Below are 22,372 nucleotides of genomic sequence, written 5' to 3' on the forward strand. Positions count from 1 at the left end.
CTGTAGGATCTGAAAGCATGCTAGGCCTTAATAAAACACATACAAGATCAACAGTATACTGCCCCTAGATATTTCCACTGCTGAGCCAAGTAAGTTGAGAGAAGAGACTGATGAATGACTCCATGGCCACACATGGGAAAGAGGGAAAATGTTTCCAAATGTTCTCTTAAAACCTGTAACATATTTTTTAAAACTCTCACATTTCAAGTCAAAATCCCCTGAGAGAGAATTTCTGACCTTCATCATCCTTAACTGTGTGTTTCCATATGTGCCACTGCCAAAATGCTGAGTAGCAATTTGAGATTTACCTTTAGTACATAATTTTAGCTTACAAGATGCTTACTGTGAATCCAGAAACTTTGTTCTGAAATCGGTGCAATTTCACTGCAAATACTAAGCAGAGCACATAATGCTACCTAAGCAAATGCCTCTGAGGTATTACAGATGATCAGATACCAACATGTTTAAGAAACATAAGCAGAGAGCACTTGAAGGTCTACCAAAAAGCTATACTTTCAACAAAAATATCAAAGAAACAAGGTACTTTATGTCTAACACTAGCAAATAGTACCATGAATAAAAGTGGATCTGTAGAGTAAAACAATTGTTTTTGAGGACCTTGACTCCATGCTAAATATATTTTATGGGGGTCTTAATAATTTTAGATTTTCTTTTGTCTAGTTCTGTGCATCTGACCCCCTCATTGGCAGATGGAACATACTTCTGATTTAGTTTCTCTCAAGAAGGATTCACTGCTCTGTGACCAGTCTGCAGTGTAAACTGAAATGCACTAAGTGGGGACAATCACAAGATTTCCTTCAAAGTTCACTCCTGGCCCAAACTAAAACGTTAATGTTAACCCCACAAGACTTGCAGTCAGGGTTCTGAAACAACTCCTTTGAGAGGTAACCAAATTAAAAACAAACAAAAAAACCCAACCTAGTTTTATCTGAAAAGTTATCTATCCCTTTTTCTTACTTGCTTGTTTCATCCAGACACAGATCTTCCATAAGTATTCAAAGCCACACTGTGTCTCTTTCAAATTCAAATTTCAATTCTCTTTCTATATTCTCTTTGCTGCCAGGGAGGTTGCAGCCGTGAGAACTGCTTATTTTGCTCACCAATAATTGCCACCTTGCACTGCCCTGTCTTCCTGTATCCAACTGTCTTGTTCTCAGAATCCAGGAGAAGGACTGATCTTTAGGTTAATGACTGGCATCTCCCTTCAGTGTCGGCAGAGCACTGACAGAATGCGGTGCTGCCCTGTGCCGGTGGCACGGAGATGTTACAGTAACACATACCTAATAACAGAGCCATTCTGACATCCAAACTACTGTATCTGCCTCACTCCTCCAAACAAGAAACAAGGTTATTCACACCCTCCTTAACCTCCCATGCGCAATGGTTCTTAAAGTAAGAGAGCCAAAAATTACTTTTCACATAGAAATATGTTATCATGTAATCTATGCTTGTCTCCCTAAGCTTCAGTGAAAAACCAGGTCCTTCCTAAGAAACAGGGCAAAGGTGTTATGTTGACAGTTATCACTGCTCTACTCTTCCCCCACTGCACCTCACAGCAGAGAATCACAGAAAAACAAAACAATAAAGCTTTTAAACGTCAGCATTCTGGGCACGGGGCTAGAAACCTGAGTTAGTATTACCAGTCAGCAGTTCTTATTTCCTAAATTACTTTGGCCAAGTTGCTTAGGCCCTGTTTACATTAGATTTCCATCTGTATGGAGTAATAGTTCAAATATGAAAAGAGTAGATTTTTCTAAAGCCCCTAGTGCTAGGGATTTCCTCAGTTGATGGATGCTTAGTCTCAGATACCTTTTAAAGAGGCTCTCTGCAGTATCTCAAATCACAAGATGCTTTTAAAATTCAGGTTTTATTTAATTTGATCCAGTTGTGCTGCCTCTCAGCAAAGCAGCAATTTTGTTAATCCCTTTTCCTTTAAAAAAACCTCTTTGAAGAATATTTTAAATGTATGTCAAATAAGGTCTCAATGGTGTCCCATGACAATGTGAGTTCCTGTACTCGTATTTAGCTGAGTTGTCTCCCACTGAAGTCCTAATTATATATCCTGCTTATACCAATAACTAAGTAGGAATTTTAAAGCTTTCCTCCCATTGTCAGCAAATGAAAGCATGTGAATGGAGTTTTCACCTTCTTTCTCAGGTTCTACATCTGCAGAAGACAGACAAGTGGCACAGAGACAATACTCCTAGCTGGGTGGTTCACAGAACTGAACACTCCAGACTTGGCAGTGAACCAGCAGTAGAGTGCTAAACTTACTGACTTGCCATGGCCCATGGTGCAGTCTCACAACTGGTGCAAACTCACCTGAAACCAGAACCTGAATGAACCATCCCGCTCTTGCCCATGGCCATGTCCTCCCCTTAGTGCTAGGTTTAAAACCAGGAAGACATGCAATGCTCAGCCTGATCATCTGGCTGAAAATCAGCTCTGCAAAAAACCCAAAAGTCAGCTACCCTGGGGATCTGATTCAGCTCCCCACTGACCTTGTGAATGCTAGCACTGGGCAGAGCAGAAGAGTGGTGAGCAGGAGGGGAGACCAGCTAATATTATTATGGTCTTACACTGGCTTAAACTGTTCATAAAAATATCCTCTGAAATGTTTAGCAAAATGGCATTAGCAGCACTGAACTGGTGCACAGAGAATATAAGAATGTGTTAAGTACTGGCACGATAGGGGCGTGCCACTATCCCTGTTTCTCTCATTTCTGAACGTGTGGCTATACCACTTCAGCTGAGTCACCACCAGGAGCAACTAGCAGAAACAACAGCAAAGTTTATTTGCTTGGGTACCCACCAATTTTAGAACTGACTGCAGAAATGTAAACGGGCACCAACCTGGTCTCAGCAGATCTATCTGCCTGTTCTTTCTTCCCTTACATGATGCCCATGCTTTGAATCCATAGTTCCTCTGGCCCCAGCCTCTGCTTCCCAAAGTAAAAAGCTGCACAGATGTCTGACGTGACACCTGTCCATTAATGCACACTCTGTGCAGGACTGTGGTTCTTGGCACTTCAAGCCTTTGGAAAGAAGAAAATACAAAAATCAAGATCTCTAGAGCTTGTTAAGACTGCATGTGAAGGTGTTCTGCCATAATGACTGAGTAAATCAAACAGCATAAACAAAAACCTTAATTACTACAAAAACAGGATCAGTGAGCTGAAACAGCTTGGCATGGTTCCTGTCTCAGTGGATTCACCTCTGAGATATTCCAAACCTTGAAGATAATGCCATTATTAATTGCTTCAAATCTCAAAAGAGTAAGAGTTAAGAATAAAGAGAGAAAACCATATGGTGACCTCAGAGAAGTCTCTGAAAAAGAAGGCCAGGCAGCTCAGGTTGGGAGAGACATTCCTGAAGATTAGAAGGCAAGAGTGGAGATCACTTTCCTTCACTGAATACTTGCAGAGGCTTTTAAGCCCTAGAGTGGAAGTTGAAGAGGAAATGGATTATAATAAACAACTCCCTTTCACCTTCTTTGGCATGAAAGGCTGAGACTTTCCTGTGCTTCGGCACATCATTGAGAACAGCAGTTTGCCTCGACTCCTTTCCATATAACTGAAAACAGCAGTGTCTGGATTACAGTCTCCTCTGATTCCTGTGACCCAGACACAAACTTGGAACTACCCAATTCGTGCTCCCCAAGTTCCTCCAAGATCACAAAGAGGGAGGCCAAGGCAACAAGGAATAAGGAACTCCATCAAGTCAAGTGCTGGAATCTTCAGAAGTCAGAATTCTCCTTCCATTTTATTCCAAATCTCCCTGTTGGCATTAATTTAAGCATTTGTACTTCTAGGAAAATAGGTTGTTTGTTGTAAAAAATTACATATCTGCTACATCTATCAAAAAGCCAAAGTATTTTCTGCTGAGGAAAATATTGTCTGCCATTTCTTTTAATATCCCTACCGGTCTGCAACTCCACATATGGGCAATAACCTGTCCAGGCCAGAGGCTGCAGAGCTACAGCAGACTATACAATGAAAACACATATTGGAAATATAAGACATGCAGAACAGCACATATTGCAGCACTGTTTCACAAGATAACATGTTAAAAACTACTATTCCCCTGCTCTTCTGTAATTCAACCAGTTTCAGTACTCTGTGCAAAATTAATAAAAGTGTACCAGTAAAAGCCAGTTATATAAACATTGATATCTATTTCTCAAATAACCTACCTGCTATTCTACATGGAATTGTTAAAAAAAAAAAGCATAGAAAATGCTAAATAAATGTCACAGAGCACAGAAATAGCCCAGCAAGCCCAGTTGTTGAGGGAATATTACCATGTCCATGCAAGCAATAAAAAAAGTGTTTAGCAGGGTTGGATTAGTCTTAGCTCAGTGCAGTGCTACATTGGGAGGTGAAGGAGGGACTTGTTATGTGAGAACAAGCTTGGTTTGTACCTTACAGAATAAACATATTCCACTTCAAAGGTAAAACACTCTATATTCCTGAATACTGAAAGGATCCACAAGACTGCTATAGGATTTCCTCTCATTTGCAGCTTGAAATTCAATACAATCTACAGCAGTCAGCTGAAAGTGTGACAAACAGTGCTAGTTACCCAAACCCTGCAGCTCATGAATTCCCACTACAGCATCTCAGTGGTGGGAGCAATGCCACCTCGAAGGTGCAAGAGGAGTATTTGTCTACAACGCTGGATATAATCCCAGTGAGTCATGCTTTCCCCTAAGTACTGACATTCCCATAAATGCTCTTTATTCAATGCAAAGCAAGAGCTGCCAATTGCACATGGCTGTGCAGCACACAGATGTTGCATATCAGGATAAAACACAGTCACGGCTCTTTAGAAGTGAACTATCGGAGACGTGCTGTCATTAGGCAAATCCCAACCTGTATGTCACAGAGAACATGTCCAAGACACGGCTACAGCTCAAGATCTTTTGTGACAGCAGGACATTGGCTAGGTGTGATTGATACTGGGGAGATGATAATTGCTGGGTAAATAAAAAGAAATATTGGATTACCAGTGGGGAAAATAAACATGGTCACATTTCAAGAAATTCTAAGTGAATTAAAATGAAGTGTGCTTTTCTTATCTACATGTTCTAAGAAAATGAGGCATTATTCCAAATAGGCTACTGGGGCTATGCAATGACAGCAAACATGTTAGAGTATAATAACTGTCAAGGCTGCTATTTTACTTTTCAAATGGGTAATTTTGAGTTTTTGTGCAAACTTGTTTTACTCTACATAGTTTTCTGACTGAGATGGTCATTCACAGTAATACCTACACCTACTTGCTGAGTTATGCTAAGAACATCCATCACTTCTGCATAATGTATAAGAGACAGAAGCAACAGCAAGCCAGCTAATTCTTTGCAGAATAATATATCAGCATACATGTCTTCAAGCTAAAATTAACAAGTGCATATAATTATTCATAAATATATCTGTAATTTGAAGCACAATGCAGCACATACAAATGAGGATGCAGGAGGTGGTGGTTTTTTAACTGAAGATGCAGTATTTGATGCTTAGGTTTGAAAGAAGTATAGCTTAATAAAAATAAAGCTTATGATTCAAGTCACTCTTTCACTTCAGAACTAATTTATGGTGCATTTTACACATACTGCAAATGATGAACAACAGCTTTGTGTAATTGCTTTCCTTACAAAGTGTGGGAATCAAAGAATATGTTTTAGATGTGTGGCCATAGATATGACCATGCAAATAACCAACATAAGAGTCGATGATGTGCTGTCTTTGATAGATGTAGTGTTATAAATCGTCTCTTCCATGATAAATCTCAATGGGAGAAGAGCACTTAATAACAGGATTTTTGGTGCACAGATTTAAATGAAGAGAAAATGTGGTTGTGCAAGTGTAATTGTTAACAAGGAGAAGAGAACTGTGCTTGTCACTTACCAACCATTTTGACATCTAGATGTAACGGGTTTTTTTCACCAAAGCTAGTACTAGTTCTGGAACCTATTACAATCAAACTCGATTTCCAGATCCTAAACAGAGTCAGAAAAAAAATGTGGAGAGTTGGGGAGCAATTCTTCAATTATAGTTCAGCCAAGCCCTACATGACATCATTGAAAAACAATTTTGTCCATCATTTTTCAAAAACAATTCACATTTTCCCTATCATACTCCAGGTAAGCTGTGGCCACAAATACTGCTGTTTACAGCAAAATCACAAAGAGCATCACAGCCAAATGCTTATACACGCTTCATCTTTCAAGGGGCCACATAATCACCCCTCTGGGAGAGCTAACAGAGGTCACCCAAAGCCAGGAAGCCTGACAGAGATTTCCTTTATCTATTATCTGAAGTTTAAGTGATCAACGCTCTGTAACAACACACAGGCTCTGAAAGGTTCAGTCTTCACTCTGAAAACGTTTTAGGAAGGCCTCAGCACTTTGTAGGAGTAGACACATTCTTGGCAGCAAACACCAAAGCATAGAGTGCCAAAGGGAAGCTGGTGCCACACCTGGCAGGACAAGGCCCTGTGTCTGTGTTAACTCATGCACTCCTAGGGAGCTGACTGCTGTACAGCTTCCGTGCAATTCAACAGGATTCTCATTGTAAATAAGTAAACCATATGCAGGTATAATTCCAATCTGTGTGGGTTAAGGTGAAGATTAATATATACTTATTTAACTTCACCAAAAGATTTCTGTTTTTTAACATACTGGTCAGAAAAGCAATGGTTTATTAGGGAAAGCTTCCCTTTGGAGGAGCTGGCTGCCTGCCTCAATCTTATTCCCTGATTCCCATGCTGCAACCTTTGGCTGCTTGTTAAGAGCCTCGGAGTCTCCTGCCTTTGCTAGACATAAACATATTCCAGAACTGGATTCCTTGTTTGATAAACTGGTGTCCAGACCCTAGAAGGCTCAGTCCATGAAGAGTGTTCTCACAGAGGGGAAATTAAAATGAAATGCCAGCTATTATTTGTTTCCCTCTCTCTCCTGCCACCATCCATAGCTGAGCACAGTGAGCTCCACTTCAGAGTTGATTTCATTCCCTTCTGGGACTCCAGGCATATAAGCCTTAGTGATAGAGGATTCATCTCTCTGAGTTTAACACTGAAGCAAGGATTCATTTTAAGACTGTAATTTACAACATGGCAAGAAAACACATGCTATTTGGAGACAAAAAGTTCCTTTGAATCTTTAGGGCATTTGGGAGAATCTAACCTCATTCTTAACTGTCTCTATTTCCATTATTTTTCTGGAAAGTGTTATTAGCTGCCAGAAAGATCTTCCCTGGTTAAGGCAAGCACTGTTAATTTAAGATGAATTGAAAGCAGTTAAATTAAATCATAGAATCTTAGAATGGTTTGAGTTGGAAGAGACCTTAAAGGTCATATAGTTACAATGCCCCTGACCAGGGCACGGACACCTCCCACTAGACCAGGCTGCTCAGAGCTCCATCCAACTGGCCTTAAACAATCTTTTGTCTACTGATAGCTGAACGGAGAGATCAGCAAGGCAGGGCAGGCATGGTGGTAAGGCTGTATGTTCGATTTGGATGGTGGCAAGGTGGTATGTTTGATTGGTACATGGCTGCTTAAACAAAGCCATGCCACTTGCCAGGGTATGAGACACCACCACTGACCCCATTTGAGAGTGACAGAATTTAAAACCCTAGTAACACTGACTGATCCTGTGTGTCTGACAGTTCAGTAATGCAGTTCAGTGCCTTCCATGCCAAAACTGCAACTAAAATAGTTCAAACATCCATTTCTTCTAGAAAAATGAAGCAATATTCAGCACTATTGCTGAAAAAAACCAGTAACTATTCAGCTGTGGCCACTGTAGTAATTTTTACTTACAGATTTACTTATCTGGCCTAGTGGAGGGCATTCCAGTCCAACAGGGTAGTTGGAACAAGCTGATCTTTAAGGTCCCTTCCAACCCAAACCAGTCTACGATTCAATAATTCTATCATTTCTAGCTGCGAAGGGGGCTCAATATCCACGTTTTTAATGTGATTTAGGGCTCATTAGGTAAGACATAGTTAATAGAGGTGTCCTCGGGGGCGCTGCTTTTCCTACAGCCCCACCTCGCGGCCACAGCGCAGCGCGGCCGCCTTCGCCTTCCCTCGGCCCCGCCTCGCCTTCCCTCGGCCCCGCCTTCGCCTTCCCTCGGCCCCGCCTCGCCTTTCCCCGGCCCCGCCTCGCCTTCCCCCACCTCCGCCTTCCCCCGGCCCCGCCTTCGCCTTCCCCCACCTCCGCCTTCCCCCGGCCCCGCCTTCGCCTTCCCCCGGCCCCGCCTCGCCTTCCCCCGGCCCCGCCTCGCCTTCCCCCGGCCCCTCTCCACCTTCCCCCGGCCCCTCCTGGCCCGCCCCGCTTCCCCCTAGCTCGGCAGCCTTTTCGGGGCCGGGGGTCCTCCTCGCGGCACCTCCCCCCTCCCCTTTTCTCTCCTGCACGCCTTTCCAGAGGCTCCTGTGCGCGCTCCCTCCCTGCTTTTCCCCTTTTTCGTCTCCTCCGTTTCTTCTTGCTCCCTCCCGGCGGCGCCTCTCGCCCGACATGGCGAGCGAGGACGGTAGGAACACCCCTCCCTCCCCTCTCCCCGGCCGGGCAGTGGGGCGTGAGGGTGCGTGTGGCCGGGGATGGCGGAGCGGAGCTGGGGCGCTCCGGCATTCCTCCCCGAGGAGCTTCCGCGGGAGGTGGGAGCGGGGATGGCCGGCTCCCACCGGAGGGCCCTGCGGGACCCCCGCTCCTGTCCCGTCCCCGCCCCGGTAGAGCCCCGGCCGGGGCTCCGGCCCCCTTCACCCCCTCCACCCTCAGTTCATCCCTTCCCTTCCTGCAGTGCTGGAGGACACGGTGGAGGAGCGTGTCATCAGCGAGGAGTACAAGATCTGGAAGAAAAACACCCCCTTCTTGTACGACCTGGTGATGACACACGCCCTGGAGTGGCCCAGCCTCACGGTGCAGTGGCTGCCTGATGTGAGCAGGTGAGAGACGGGAAGGTGCCGGGGCGGCGCTCGGCTCCTTTCCTGTTAACCGTGTGTGCTGAGTACCTTGAGGATAAAAACCGTACAAGACGAGAGAAATTTGGGTTAGACTTCTCTTTGTTATCTTGTAGTGCTTTATTTTGCTTACAGGAAAAAGGTCACAAGCTGAAGCTTCACCGAAGTCTAGATTAGCCTAGCAGAAGGTGTTGTGAGGTGTGAACAGAAATCTGTCTCAATTTATTTCTAAATAAGAGATCTAGTGCTCGTCTATAGTTAATTCTGATTGACAAGTCTATCTACTAAATCAGCTCATTCTTAAAGACTGATTTTCCTCATATGCACTATATATACTGTTCTGTCCAAGCTATAGTGTAAGCTTGATATCTTTTAAGTCTGGACTTACTTAAGAGAATATTGTAAAACTGGTTCTTTGCATCCTGGTTTTGTCCCTGGTTCATTGTTGAATTCACATGCTTAAATTTCCAATTCTTCCACATCCCCCTGAAAAAACTGTGGGCTCAGTTTAATTTCTTAAAGAATTGATGGGGATAGAATCTGTTCATGTGCCAACTACTTCAGAACTTAAATTGTTGCAGTAACAACTCAGGGCTCCACTGAGGTAGTGAACAAGGACTGGTGTAACATTGATTTAGGTAGATGTTAAAATACCTTGTGTGTAAGCTTCATGCAGATATCTGAGGATGGACTCTTTCTTCTCTAAAGTTCCACTTTACATGTGGGATGTTTTATGTGTTGGTTAGGTGATCACTTCATTTGGTGTACCAGAACCTTTGGAGGTGATGTTGAGAAATGTGAGCTAAATAGTCTTGGCATGGAGAAAATGCAGCGGGGATTTGAGGGTGTGGAGCCCTTATGAGGAACACTTCTGCTTGCCTCGTATTTTGCAGATTGACTTAATATTCAGTTTAAAACCTGGTATTTCCAATTATCCAGTGTCAAAATATGTAAGCCATTTAAGGCAAGGACTGCCTCTTTGTATGGCATCTGACATGATGGGACACCTGTTCCTGATGCAAGTAAGTGCATGTGCATTGTGTTTCTTGTTTGGTTTTTTATTTCCCCCCCTCCTACATTTGGAAGTGGTGTAGTAATACCTGTGGTAGTTTATGATTACCCAAATGATTCTGGGTTGCTTGGATTCAGGAAACATAATTCGTTTGTCGCATTGAAGAATGCAGAGGTTGCTTGGTTTTTACTGCTCAGATTTGTCCTTTCAGAGATAAATGGCACCATCCATCCAGCTGTTCTCTTTTAACTAAATGTTGCATTCAACCACCAGATGAGAAATTTGATTCTAGCTCAGATGACTTGTAAAAGCTCCTAATAGAAGTAACTAAAATAGGTTGTCACTTGTCTCTTCAGGATTTATGTTTTATGGAAAGGAGGAAAGGAGGATTGATTGTTTCCTAAATCAGTACTGTGAGATTCCAGGGAAATTAGACCAAAGTAGGTATTGGTGTCTCCTTTAACTGCTGTGCAGACCGTAACTGTCCCTTTCAAGCCACAGTGGCAATGTTTACTGCCTTGTATTGTCACACAAGCGTTGCTGGTTGTGTCTTTGGTTTGCTCATGGCAGAGTCCAGTTTGCTTTATTACACAAGCCTTTGCAAAGGGGAGGATCTTTTAGGGGGTGTCTCTTTTCTAGCTCCCTGAAGAGGTTTGCATCTTCAGGGTTATTGATGCAAGCTATGGAACTTCTGGAACTGAGCACATAATTTTATTCCAACATTTATTATTCTAAACAGGCCAGAAGGAAAGGATTATGCTCTGCACTGGCTAATTTTGGGAACACACACGTCTGATGAGCAGAACCACCTGGTTGTTGCCGGAGTCCGGATTCCCAGCAATGATCAGTTTGATGCTTTGAAGTCTGACAGTGAGAAAGGAGGTGGGTATGCAGCGTTCTTATGTTCTGTTTGAGCAGTATCATTACTGCTTTCAGTTGTTCTGATAATGATATTCTTTCTGTTAAATACAAAAGTGGACAAATACTTACCAGTCCACACTAATTCTAGACAACTAAAAATAAGAACTTTTTGCTTCAGATGAGCTTAGTTAACATTCGAATGAATCCATACTAGAATTTCTACCAGCTCTCAGTTGTGCTAAAAACTGGTACACATCTACCTCAAATAAAAACTAAAGCTGAAAGAGGATTCTAAATATCAGAAGTGTTAATGCTGTTGTGTTACATGGTGTGAGTTTTTCCTAGTCTTTCCTTGTGTTTAATAAGGTGCTACCACTGTTTCTTGGAGTAGGGAAGATGCTGTGAAATGCTGTTTCAGTAGTCTAAAATAATGGATGGGATAAACTGACATTTTTCTGACAACTGTAGAATTTGGTGGCTTTGGATCTGTGACTGGCAAAATTGAGATGGAGATTAAAATTAACCATGAGGGTGAAGTGAACCGTGCCCGTTACATGCCACAGAATCCCTGCATCATTGCGACAAAAACACCCTCTGCTGATGTGCTGGTGTTTGACTACACTAAACATCCTTCAAAACCAGGTGGGTCAGACTCCTTGGAGCAAAGTGCCTCTTGTCAAAGAGGGGTAAACTTGTGTTTAACTGTGACTGGGAGAGAGCTGCTGGGCTCTGGACCCAAAGGAGAAAGCCCATATCTTCAGTGGCTTCTAACTTCCTGGTTACGCTCACTTTCAATAAAGAATCTTGGTAGAAGCAGCACTCTCTGAAGAGGTTCATGTATGAAATATAATTATTTCAAGAGAAACAAAGTTCTTTGGTGATAATGATGCTTCTATGGATTGATGTGTAAGGACATGCTAAATGAAAGGAATTTTCCGTCTTTCAGACCCAAGTGGAGAGTGTAATCCTGACCTTAGATTAAGAGGACACCAGAAAGAAGGCTATGGCTTATCATGGAACTCAAATTTGAGTGGACATCTTCTCAGTGCATCAGATGATCATGTAAAAACCACATCTTTTCCCCTGTAAAAAAAGCCCAACTCCTAATTTAAGCTGTAGTAGAAAATTTGAGAAAATCTGTCCTGGTGCAGCTGTGTATTGTTATGTGGGAAAACTTTCACATATTGTAATTACATTTCTAAAGGCTGTCAGTTGGCTTTAGGCTGTTATCAACCACGAGTTATTTTTAAGGTTCTTGATATAAGAACAGAATGTTTTTATAGTTGTCTGCTGGAAAAAGCCCTTTAAACTGGATTGGGTCAAGAGCATAAATTAGTAAGACTCTCAAAGATCAATAACTAATAGCTTATAAATTTATTTGTGAAACTTTAAAAGTGTAAATTGCTTTTGTGACCTTCTAAATCATCCTTGAGACCTGAACTTGCAGAAGGGTGATTGGTAACTTAGCTCATTTATGGCATAATAATTGTTCTTTTTCAAAAGGAAAGAACTGCTTCAGGAGTGTTGTCTCTTTATATGTAGAGTGTGATTGATTATTTATTTGAAAGATGATACAATCAGAGTCTGCATTTCAAGAGAATGTGGCTTATTTACAGACGGTGTGTTTATGGGATGTAAATGCTGGACCCAAAGAGGGCAAGATTGTTGATGCAAAAGCCATCTTTACTGGGCACTCTGCAGTAGTGGAAGATGTGGCATGGCACCTGCTCCATGAGTCTCTGTTTGGATCTGTGGCAGATGATCAGAAGCTTATGATGTAAGTTAGAGATTTTTGGGTTGGGCCTGCTGTGTCCTGCTGATGCCTTTTTTCAACCTAGAAATGAAACAAAACACACTTTTGAGATAATCTTAGTATGGGAGGTAATAGAAAAGTGGATCTTTATTGGAGGCCTCCAGGGAAGTTATGGAAGAATGTCCACAAAAGCCCACCCCCCATGGGGGTCCATACAGTTTTACAAGTTTGTCAATTATGCTAATTTACTTTAAAAGCACTAATTAGGAGGACAAGTGCTGATGCAATTACCCTCCAGGTCAAACCTCTTCTCTGGAGCACGTCCCTTGGTACTGGCTGTACTTTGTTTATGAAAATGTGTCTCCATGAGCTGTTTTCAACCTTGGTAGCCAGGGAGAACCAAAATAGGATAGAGGCCCTTGGAATATGTTTTGTCTTTCTGCCTAGGGAAAGGGCATGGAAAACTAACCACTAATACAATAGGCTACAAATGTATGTGTAAAGAATACAGAGAATATATAAAAGAAAAAAAGGTAAAACCAAAACAGCATCACTGCCACTGGACCTAGCCTACAGCACTTGGATTAAAAAAAGGTCTGAATTTTGGAGTGATTTCATGTAGCTCTTTATGCTAATCAGCTACAGTGATGGTGCAGATTCACTGAAATCTACATGCCATTTAATGTGTTCACATCACTTGAAAAGAAGATGTAACTAATATGTATGTCAGCTTCATGGTGCAAGCTGTTCATGTACAACAGACAAAATACTGAAGGTTTTGGAATGAAAGCTGTTACTTCAGACTTGAGTTTAGTAATAAAAGCTGTAGTGAAAAAGAACTTCCTATAAAAACTTAAGTTTGTTTGCTTTCCCCCTTTCCTCCCTGCCCCCAACCCTTCCCCAAACCCTTCACTGCCACAGCTGGGACACAAGATCTAATACCACGTCCAAGCCGAGTCACTCAGTAGATGCTCACACAGCCGAGGTCAACTGTCTGTCCTTCAATCCTTACAGCGAGTTCATTCTGGCAACTGGCTCTGCTGACAAGGTTTTCACTTGTGCATACTTTACATTCCTGTGTAGTGCAGATGAAAGCCATTATAGTAAAACCAATTTCTTGTTGCTTGTGTCTCCCAGACGGTGGCTCTGTGGGATCTTCGAAACTTAAAACTGAAACTCCATTCTTTTGAGTCTCATAAGGATGAGATTTTTCAGGTGGGTAAACTACTTACAACCTGTAGAAAAAACCCAAGAAGAGTACTGACTTGGACAAGAACATGTAGATTTTTTTTCTTGCATAAATCTCTTGAACCAAAATTCACTATGTTGGGCTTGACAATTACAAACTGTACTGTGTAGTTTATTTCTGCCTTTCCCCACTTGACTTTGAAGCAAGTAGTCAACAACTTATTGCTAAAAAGATAATGGGTGTCACAAGTACCTTAATTAGAAGGTTTCTCTAAAATAATGTGCTGTAGAGAGCATTTGGATTCAAACCTACTTTTGTGAACTTTGCCTATTTAATTAGGTGCAAGTAACAGTGATTTTTAGACAAATTTCATTAAATATGGTAAATCTGTAACAGTGAAATAAGGTTGTCTGTTCAGTATGAAAAATCTTAAGGCTAAAGCTGTTGGAACTATTGGATATCCTCTGTGCTGGAAGAAACTGATTTACAGAGTATCATTGAAAAATTAGTGGCCAGGGTGCTGGTTATTCAGGATATGCTTTAGAAATCAGTAACTTCTCCACTGAAGTTGTTTCCTTTCAATAGGTTTACTGGTCTCCTCATAATGAAACCATTCTTGCTTCAAGTGGTACCGATCGTCGCCTTAACGTATGGGATCTAAGGTGAGGAACAAATTCCTTTCTGTTAGTGTCTGTGAACAGATGGTTAAAAAAAGGCTGCAGGCCTGCATTATTTGGCAGGTTTGATTTGTGCTGTTCTCTAGCTTTCCTTGCTTACCTCAGGCCTGGTCTTTTGGGTATAAATAGAAACTGCACAGTACATCTAAAGTTACTTCTCCATCACGATTTCTTGCTAATAGCATTGTTTTCTGTTGTCCACTTGTTGCCTAGATTCAAAAGACAAAACTTGCAACAGTGTTAAAGTGGTAGGATAAAAAGCAGTTCTCTAATGAAAGCTTTAAGGTGCAAAATTATGGCTATATGTGTATGTGTGACAAAGGACTTCTGCAATTTTTAAAAGATTGATTAATTAGTTTATCTAGCAGGTACATCCAATAGGAGATCAACTGGCCCAGTAAAACACCCTTGGGTCTGCCCCTTTGGAGTTGGTCCAGGAGTTTCTTTGCCCTATTTCTTGTTATGTCTCTCAGCTTCTGGTGGAAAACAAGATGTCCTTGTCAGAAATTCTGTTCTTAAGAATAAGACTAAACAGAATTTCAGGAATGTGTTAGATAGGTTTAGCTAATTATTCTAAAATGTGAGTGAGGGCAGGAAAAGTACTAGAAATCATACAATTATATATTAAAAATCTACAAAGCTACAAATATGGAAAAGGTTAAAAATTTTTAGGCATCACATCAGTAAGTGATTTTTGCCTCCATGTGCTTCACAAGTTAAGATTCCATTTCAGTAATGGCAGTGCTAGACAGTTGATGTTTTATACCTAGTGCTTATAGATATTTCACAGGGAGAAACACGAATTGCAAATATGGCTAACAAAGGCCACGAACTGTTCAGTTAAGCTGACAGAGAATACGACTGTCATTTTAATGAAAAGTATAAACTACTTTCTTGCAGTAAAATTGGAGAAGAGCAGTCTGCAGAGGATGCAGAAGATGGGCCTCCTGAGCTGCTGGTACCCTTTTGTTCAGGTTTCAGTGTGCTGACATGCTGTGTGGCAGTGAGATGTTTTGTCACTCTGCTGCTAAAACTGCAGCTATTTATAAATCTTTTCACCTCCCTGGTTTCCAGTCCATTGCTTTAATTTGCTGTAGGCTTCCTCTCTTCAGTTCTGAAGGTTTCCCTGTTTCTTGTGTGACTCTGTAAGTACTCTTAGAGATAATCAGAATGAAATATGGCTGGATTTCACAGCCCAGCCCTGTGTGAAGAGACACCATTTTGAGGATGGCAGTTGTTGCTGTAATAATAGGAACTGTTATCTCAAATGCTGTCCCAGCAACTGCATCAGTGTCCGTAAGTAACAAATGGAAGCATTTCCTTATGTCTGTTGTCTCTAGTAGCAGGTTTTTCTTGGGGTAGTTGTTACCATGATGAATTTAACTTAAGAATCCTGGCTTTAAACAGATTTATCTGGAGTTGAAATGGCTTACTGAAACTTGTGGGGTTTTTTAACAGTTTATTCATGGAGGACACACTGCCAAAATTTCAGACTTCAGTTGGAATCCTAATGAGCCTTGGGTAATCTGTTCTGTATCAGAGGACAACATAATGCAGATATGGCAGATGGTGAGTGTCACAACAGCTCTTGAGTTACTCTGAAGCCTGTTGTATAAATGAAACTGAAAAGGCTTGTTCTTCTTAGGACTAGCTTGTGCCTTCAAGGACTGAAAGTTGTCTGTGCCATATACTTCTTGATCTAATCAAAAAGTGTAAGACTTTAAAAAGAAAACCAAGACTAAAACCACTTGAATAAAAGCAACTGTTATTTAATTCTTGATTACAAGTTCTAGGTAACCTAATTAACATTAAGATTCATTCTTAACAAAGCAGTTGCAAACTTATATCCAGTATTAGTCAAGACTAACTCTTGCCCCCCGCTCCCCCATATGTTGGCTGTAAAGCAGGATGCCTTTTAAATCCCCTGTTAGTGCATATTACTTTACAGGAAATTGATCAGCTATCTTAGAAATGTGGAATAAAGTAATTTGGGAATAAATTGAGTTTAAAAACTCTTAACAGGCTTAAATGTATGTCACAGGCTTCTTTTTTTAGTACCTGCTCTTGTTTTGTGTGTTTAGACTGAGGTTAAAATAATTCCAAATAGAATGTTCATAATAGGACTAGTGGTTAAGTGGCTACCGCTTTTGCTGTTGAAATGGAGTAATGCAAGAAGGCAGCTGCCAAAATGTAGGTACTGTGTACACACTTCTAAATTAGGTAGGCCTTTAAGAGAGGGCAGGGAGAAAATCCCTTCAAGGAGGGAATGATGGCTGTGCCACCTTGGTGTTATTGAGGGTTTTTTCTATACAAAGTGTACAAGATTGTTTAAAAATAATTGTGTGTATCACTTGTAATGTTCTGTGTCTTCAGGCAGAAAACATTTACAGCGATGAAGAACCAGATATAACAGCAGCTGAACTGGAAGCTCTAGGAATGTAACTTTTCTTCTTTAAGGAACTACTGGGAATGACATAGTAGTATAATTTGACTACTCTATACATAAAATAAAGACCCCAAAAAAAACCCAAAAAACCAAATACCAAACCAAAAAACAATCACTGGGCAGAAGCATTACATCAAAACAAGAATATTCCTAATTGGATTAAGCAAAAAGCTTGTATAATCAAGTGTCATGGGATACCCTTGGTTCTGTGGACACTTTGAGCTGTATATTGTACAGCAATTAGCTTTAGAGAAAATAAGAATGAATTAATACCTATATTTTTAAATAAGCTTAGTGTGTTCCTGTAAATAAAACTGTCAAATCCTCACTCTTCACACATAGAAACTGTATAAAAAAACCCCTTTATATTAATATGTAAAAAGAGCTTTTCACTTTTACACACCACCTTTGGATTGGTTTTGCATAAATAAAATCTATTTTAAAAAGTTTTTGGTGTTTTTAATGTCCACTGGCACAAGTTCAATGCCTTCTTGCATTCAGTAATAGAATAGAATTTAATTGCTGCCTGGTGATAAAGTGATGTATTTTTTAGTTTTATGACTTAGCACACAGTTAAAAATCTGGGAATATTAGAGTTGTCTTCATGCAAAAAAACATTGGAATACATAACTTGACTTCTTCACAAAGGGCATGGGTATAAGGAGGAGGTTTAGGGAATCCATGGGGAGAGCCAGTAGATCTCCTGTCAAGTTCAAGTGCAAAGCTTGAGCAGACTCAAGTAACTTCTTTGTGTTTGGGTGATTAGTGGTTGGATTTTGTTTGTTTTGGTGGGTTTTATGTGTTAGTGTGTTGTGGGTGGAGGGGGCTTTGGGTGGTGGTAAAAGCACTGTCCTTTATAATTTTCTTAAGTGCCAGGATGCCAGTGCCCTCTCAGTGAATTGGTATCACCTGTGTTTGGTTAGAGCCTTCCTGTTGCATTTTTTACTTAAGTGAGGCAATTGAGTAGCTGTCTAAAATACATCAGTGTCTGAACAAATAATTGACAAACACACAGTTTCCTTCTAAACCTTGGATTTACTGAAAAGCTCAAGAACTTTGCCTGTATAGAAGAAAAATTTCTTCATATTTATCTTGGATCTACAAACAGGTGATGGATTATGTCGGGAGCTGTCAGACAAGTCTAAGTACAGTTTATAGTTCTTAGCTACTTAAGACCTTAATCATATTAGTTGCTGGCTGTCCTGATCTATCTGCTCAAGCTGAAAAAAAAGATGATGACAGTGGTGACTGATATTGAGAATGTGCTACCTTGCTCCCCTCTCCACTGGAACTGTAACAATTTAGTAGACTGCTGGGCTCAAGCTGCATATCTGAAGCTGCCTGTGCTGGCTTTGGCTGGGATGGAGTCCTTGTCCATCTGAGCAGTGATGTGGTGCTGGGGACTGTGGTTTGGATTTATGGCTGGAATGCTGCCGATAAGGCAGCTGTGCTTTGGCACTTGCTGGGCAGTGCTTGTAGGATGGGGGGAAGGGGCACGAGCTGGGGAGGAGACACACCTGGGACAGCTGACCCCACCAAAGGGATATTCCTTACTTTAGGCCATGCTCAGCAATAAAATGGGTGGAGGAAAGTGAAGAGAGCCTTTCGTGTTGACCATTGCTTGGATGGTGGCAGGGCATTGACTTGTGTCAGGGAGGGAGCAAGTGGTTAAATTCCCCCTCACCCACTTCTGAAACTCCTCCAGCTGTACCCAGGAGATTTTCTTCCTGTTCTCTCCCCCACTCTGCTGGGGAAGTGCAAGTGACAGCACATGATTAGCATTAAAAACTGAATTCAGAGGTGGTTTATGGTCAGGCCTTACATTCTTTTGGCAGTCATTCTGACACACACAGCTCTTGAAGAGCAGGAAATAAAGATGTCAATGGCCCAGCTTTCAGGAAAAACAGAAATGCTTCCCCAAGAGCACAGTGGTGGCTCCTCTTGGTACAGATGGAGCAGTGCTCTGCGACATGACCCCTCCCTGCTGCTGGTCCTCTTGAGTGCCCACTTCAGGGAGACCTCCTGGCTGCTTGGCAGCAACATGTAGAGTACAGCTCATCCCTAAAATTGGTGATTCCAGCTTTGTGTGTGAAATTTGCTTGGGGTTGTTCACTACAGTCTTTTTACTGCCTCACTAACTGAATGGGAGAGGGAGAATGGAGTGTAGTAACTACACTGCTATTCTCCTTGCTTTTCTTATGCTACTTTTTCCTAATTCCCTGTCTGCTGTTACCTGGGCACACCCCTGCTTTGTAGTCACTGGGTCACCATGCATGGGCTTCTCTCCACACCTTTTTTAATAATGGTTCCTATTAAAGTGATGCAGATAGGTGCAAAAAAGTTTGACTATTCCTCTGGAAGGCTGAGATGCTGATGGAGTTCAGCAGGCAGGTGACAAGTGGACAGGATGTGCTAAAGAGCACGAAGGGTCAAACGTGCCAAAGGACTTCTTGGCCACTGCTTTACTGACTGTGCTTTGGTCCTGCTGGTGTTCTGGGTGTACAAACACTAAAATGCCATGCACAGGAAATGGAAATTAATGCATTCTCTAAATATGGGTTTGGTTTGCCAAGCCCTCTGCCATGGGCAGGGACACCTTCCACTAGACCAGGTTGCTCCAAGCCCCATCCAACCTGTCCCTGAACACTTCCACAGATGAGGCTACAAGATAAGGCATGCACAGCTTCTCTGGGCAACCTGTTCCAGTACCTCACTGCCCTCACAGTAAAGAATTTCTTCCTAATGTCTAATCTAAATCTACCTTTTGGGGTTTAAACTCATTACTCATTATCCCTCCATTCGCTTGTGAAAAGTCCCTCTTTGACACTGACTGTGAAAAATTTGCCACTTCTTGAATTTCTTAACTGAAAGACTAAGAGCTCAGATCTGGATCTGTAGGGATCACTGACTGGTGGTACCTTGAATGTCCCACAAAGCCCTACTTCCCTCTAGAGCACAGAGGAGCTGTGCCCAGGGACTAGAGAAGCAGTCAGTGCCTGCTCTCTTACAGCTGAAAGGATGGGATAATTAATAAGGGAACAAAATGAGAACATAGTCTCATTAACTATACCTACATTTCAAAGTGCAGCACTAAATCCAACCTCTGCATTGCTTTTCCCCAAGTTTGGATTGTCTTTCTCCAAACCTGTGTTCACACAGCTTCCTTCAGTAGCAGCAACCTCACACAGATCTTTTTTAGGCAGCTCTAAGCCCAGTCCTGCAGCCAGTATTGAGTTAGGAAAGTCTACATCTTATTAGCTACAAGTGTTTTGTTACAGAGAATGCAGTGCTGGGACCAATATGGTTTTTGATTTGCAAGTAGTTTTTTTTTAAATATTTTTTTAATGCCTGAGTAGCATGTTTGTGAAATGTTGGAAGATCATCATATTGAATTCTATTTAGCTGAATGCCATAAGATTTTGATTTTAAAAGCTATTGCCTCCCACAGGAACTAGGTAACTGCTTATGCACTGCTGTTTGGTAGTAAATATAATGGAAGTTGAAGTTAAAATAAAGAAAAAAGAAAAGTAATAGAGCAGTCAACCTGAACAATGGCTCCGGCAAGATATTTATTGCATTAGACAAGAGTTTCTTTAGGTGTACTTATGGAGTATACTTAGTTCAGTGTGTTATTCTTGCAGATTCATATGTGCTGTGGAAAGCAAGCACCATCAGGCTTTCCATCCACTGGCCTTTCTTGTCAAGGGAATTGTGTACAATTTTGAGACTTACCTTTTTTTGTATTGGCTGTGTCAAGGGCACTGGGTATAACAAAAACTATAGAAGGCAATCTAAAGTGAAAAACTATCAGTTTACAGTGACTTCCTCAACACCTATGTATTTGAGTTAATTTTTCAGTATTTTTTCTCTCCAAGGTTTTCAGCTGACATTAAAGAAATCTAAATTCTTTTGTCTTTGTATTGAAATACAGCATGAATGACAGTGAAACTATAAGCTGTATTTTAAACCAGCTGTTTTATTTCAACAGACATGTTTTCTGGAAGTTGAATGATAAAAATCTTCAGCCAGACACTTGTCAGAGCACACCAGTACTTCTGGAGAGCAGCAGCCCTGTGGCAGATTGCTCTTTTATTGCTAATAAAGCCAAGGGCCACTACTATTGTGCATCACAAATTTTCGCTCCCACTCTTCCCTAAGAATGGGATGGTTTGCATCACCAACTCCTCTGAAGATAAACTTGACAGAAGTATTTGTGAGGAGCTGCAAGGCATTAAATGTAACTGATACTGAAATATTTTGGAAGACTGATAACCTATACAACAACAAACCTGAGAGTTTTCTGCATTTTGCTTCAGTGTGGCAAAAAGCAAGTTTGGGGTTTTACTTTACTGTGTATGAAGAATTGTATTGCTTTTATTTTAAAATGCAAGACCCTTGAGAATGTTAACTGTGTGATAACAGGTAACTTTTGCTACGTAGCCACACAGTTTATGCCATCAGCCATAGTATACTTTATTGTCTTCCATGTGTAAGCGATGCTTCTTCACTTCAGCACTGAAACAACTGAAGAAAGCTTGTAAACTCTCTACAGGGAACAAGTATTTAAGTCAAAGACCCAGTCTGACCTGTTGCTTTTTGGCCACTGAGATGTTTGGTGGGGTAGATTCTTCATAATTCCTTCAACATCAGCTTCTGTCTTCTGAATTTCAAACTCAAAACTTCCCCCAGATCAAGGAGAATAAAACATGGTTAACAGAATGTTTAGAGAGTTCAACTATTCTTCCCCTTTAAAAGGCAATGGATCACTCTTTTAAAACATCCACAGTGCATTAAATCCATATTCTGGAGAAAAGGGTTAGGAAAAGAGATAGTAACCACCCAGCAGGAAAAAGCAGATGCACAAAGCCAGCAAAAGCTTTGATGAAAAGGATTTATAAAACAGACATCATGACCAAGATCAAATAGTTTTATATGAATATAGGCATAAAGGGTAGAAACCAACCAAACAACTCCAACAAATTACATGGATTAAATACAGTATCATCATGGACTTGGCAGAACTGAGGTAGTTATTTTGATGCTTAACACCAGGACTTAAATCTGGTGGAAGTGATAGTGAACTACATCAATATGGACTATTTGTCACATGGTTGTATTCAGAATAATTTTTAAAAATGAGTGACTTAAATTCATTTCCTCAGCTTGAAATATCATGAGATATTACAGGGTATTTAAATTTGTAAAGGCTCTCAGAGGTTACTTTCTTGAAGTAGAGCTCTAGGAGCAGTGTTCTTGGCATAGTCTGGAAATACACTAAGGCCTGTTTCAAGTGTCCCAGTCCATGAGACAAGTACAGTCCAGATCCCAGTTCAAACAAGAAGTCCAAAACAACGTGCAACCCCAAAGCTAAAAGATAACAAACAGTTTTAAAGGAAATTAAGGTCTTCATGGGCACCACAGTATTCTTAAATCACTTAATAGTTCAGGCTTGA

At 41.2% G+C, this 22,372-nt stretch overlaps 1 protein-coding gene and 2 long non-coding RNA genes across 6 annotated transcripts; 1 reads left to right on the forward strand and 2 right to left on the reverse strand.

The window, feature by feature from the left end:
* Positions 1-4,242: 4,242 nt before the first annotated feature.
* LOC137468343 (uncharacterized) lies at positions 4,243-7,728 on the reverse strand. The gene is made up of 2 exons (XR_010995887.1): positions 7,205-7,728; positions 4,243-7,117 (listed from the first exon to the last, which is right to left on the reverse strand). It is a non-coding gene; the product is annotated as an uncharacterized lncRNA (long non-coding RNA).
* Positions 7,729-8,443: 715 nt separating this feature from the next.
* On the forward strand, positions 8,444-17,364 carry RBBP7 (RB binding protein 7, chromatin remodeling factor). Of its 4 annotated transcripts, none has more exons than XR_010995888.1 (12): positions 8,444-8,554; positions 8,822-8,966; positions 10,733-10,875; positions 11,323-11,496; positions 11,801-11,916; positions 12,471-12,631; positions 13,529-13,655; positions 13,745-13,822; positions 14,382-14,458; positions 15,374-15,447; positions 15,932-16,042; positions 16,847-17,364. XR_010995888.1 is itself a non-coding variant. In XM_068179986.1 (12 exons), exons 1-12 carry the CDS (start codon positions 8,539-8,541, stop codon positions 16,913-16,915), a joined length of 1,275 nt encoding a protein of 424 aa, XP_068036087.1. In that variant the 5' UTR covers positions 8,449-8,538; the 3' UTR covers positions 16,916-17,364. The 4 variants fall into 4 exon arrangements, 3 of the variants coding, with proteins under 3 accessions (XP_068036089.1, XP_068036087.1, XP_068036088.1); XM_068179986.1 differs by having other exon boundaries at positions 8,449-8,554; positions 15,374-15,431; XM_068179987.1 differs by having other exon boundaries at positions 8,524-8,554; positions 10,733-10,874; positions 11,349-11,496; positions 15,374-15,431.
* Positions 12,359-15,932, reverse strand: LOC137468352 (uncharacterized). Its single transcript, XR_010995892.1, has 2 exons — positions 15,533-15,932; positions 12,359-12,688 (listed from the first exon to the last, which is right to left on the reverse strand). It is a non-coding gene; the product is annotated as an uncharacterized lncRNA (long non-coding RNA).
* Positions 17,365-22,372: the final 5,008 nt, after the last annotated feature.

The sequence above is a fragment of the Anomalospiza imberbis genome, chromosome 2 (assembly GCF_031753505.1).
Source record: "Anomalospiza imberbis isolate Cuckoo-Finch-1a 21T00152 chromosome 2, ASM3175350v1, whole genome shotgun sequence".
Lineage (NCBI taxonomy): Eukaryota > Metazoa > Chordata > Aves > Passeriformes > Viduidae > Anomalospiza > Anomalospiza imberbis.

Coding starts and splice junctions, on each gene's coding strand:
- RBBP7 (XM_068179986.1), top strand. Junction 12,632..13,528: donor GATGATCAGAAGCTTATGAT/GTAAGTTAGAGA, acceptor TCACTGCCACAG/CTGGGACACAAGATCTAATA. Junction 13,656..13,744: donor CAACTGGCTCTGCTGACAAG/GTTTTCACTTGT, acceptor TGTGTCTCCCAG/ACGGTGGCTCTGTGGGATCT.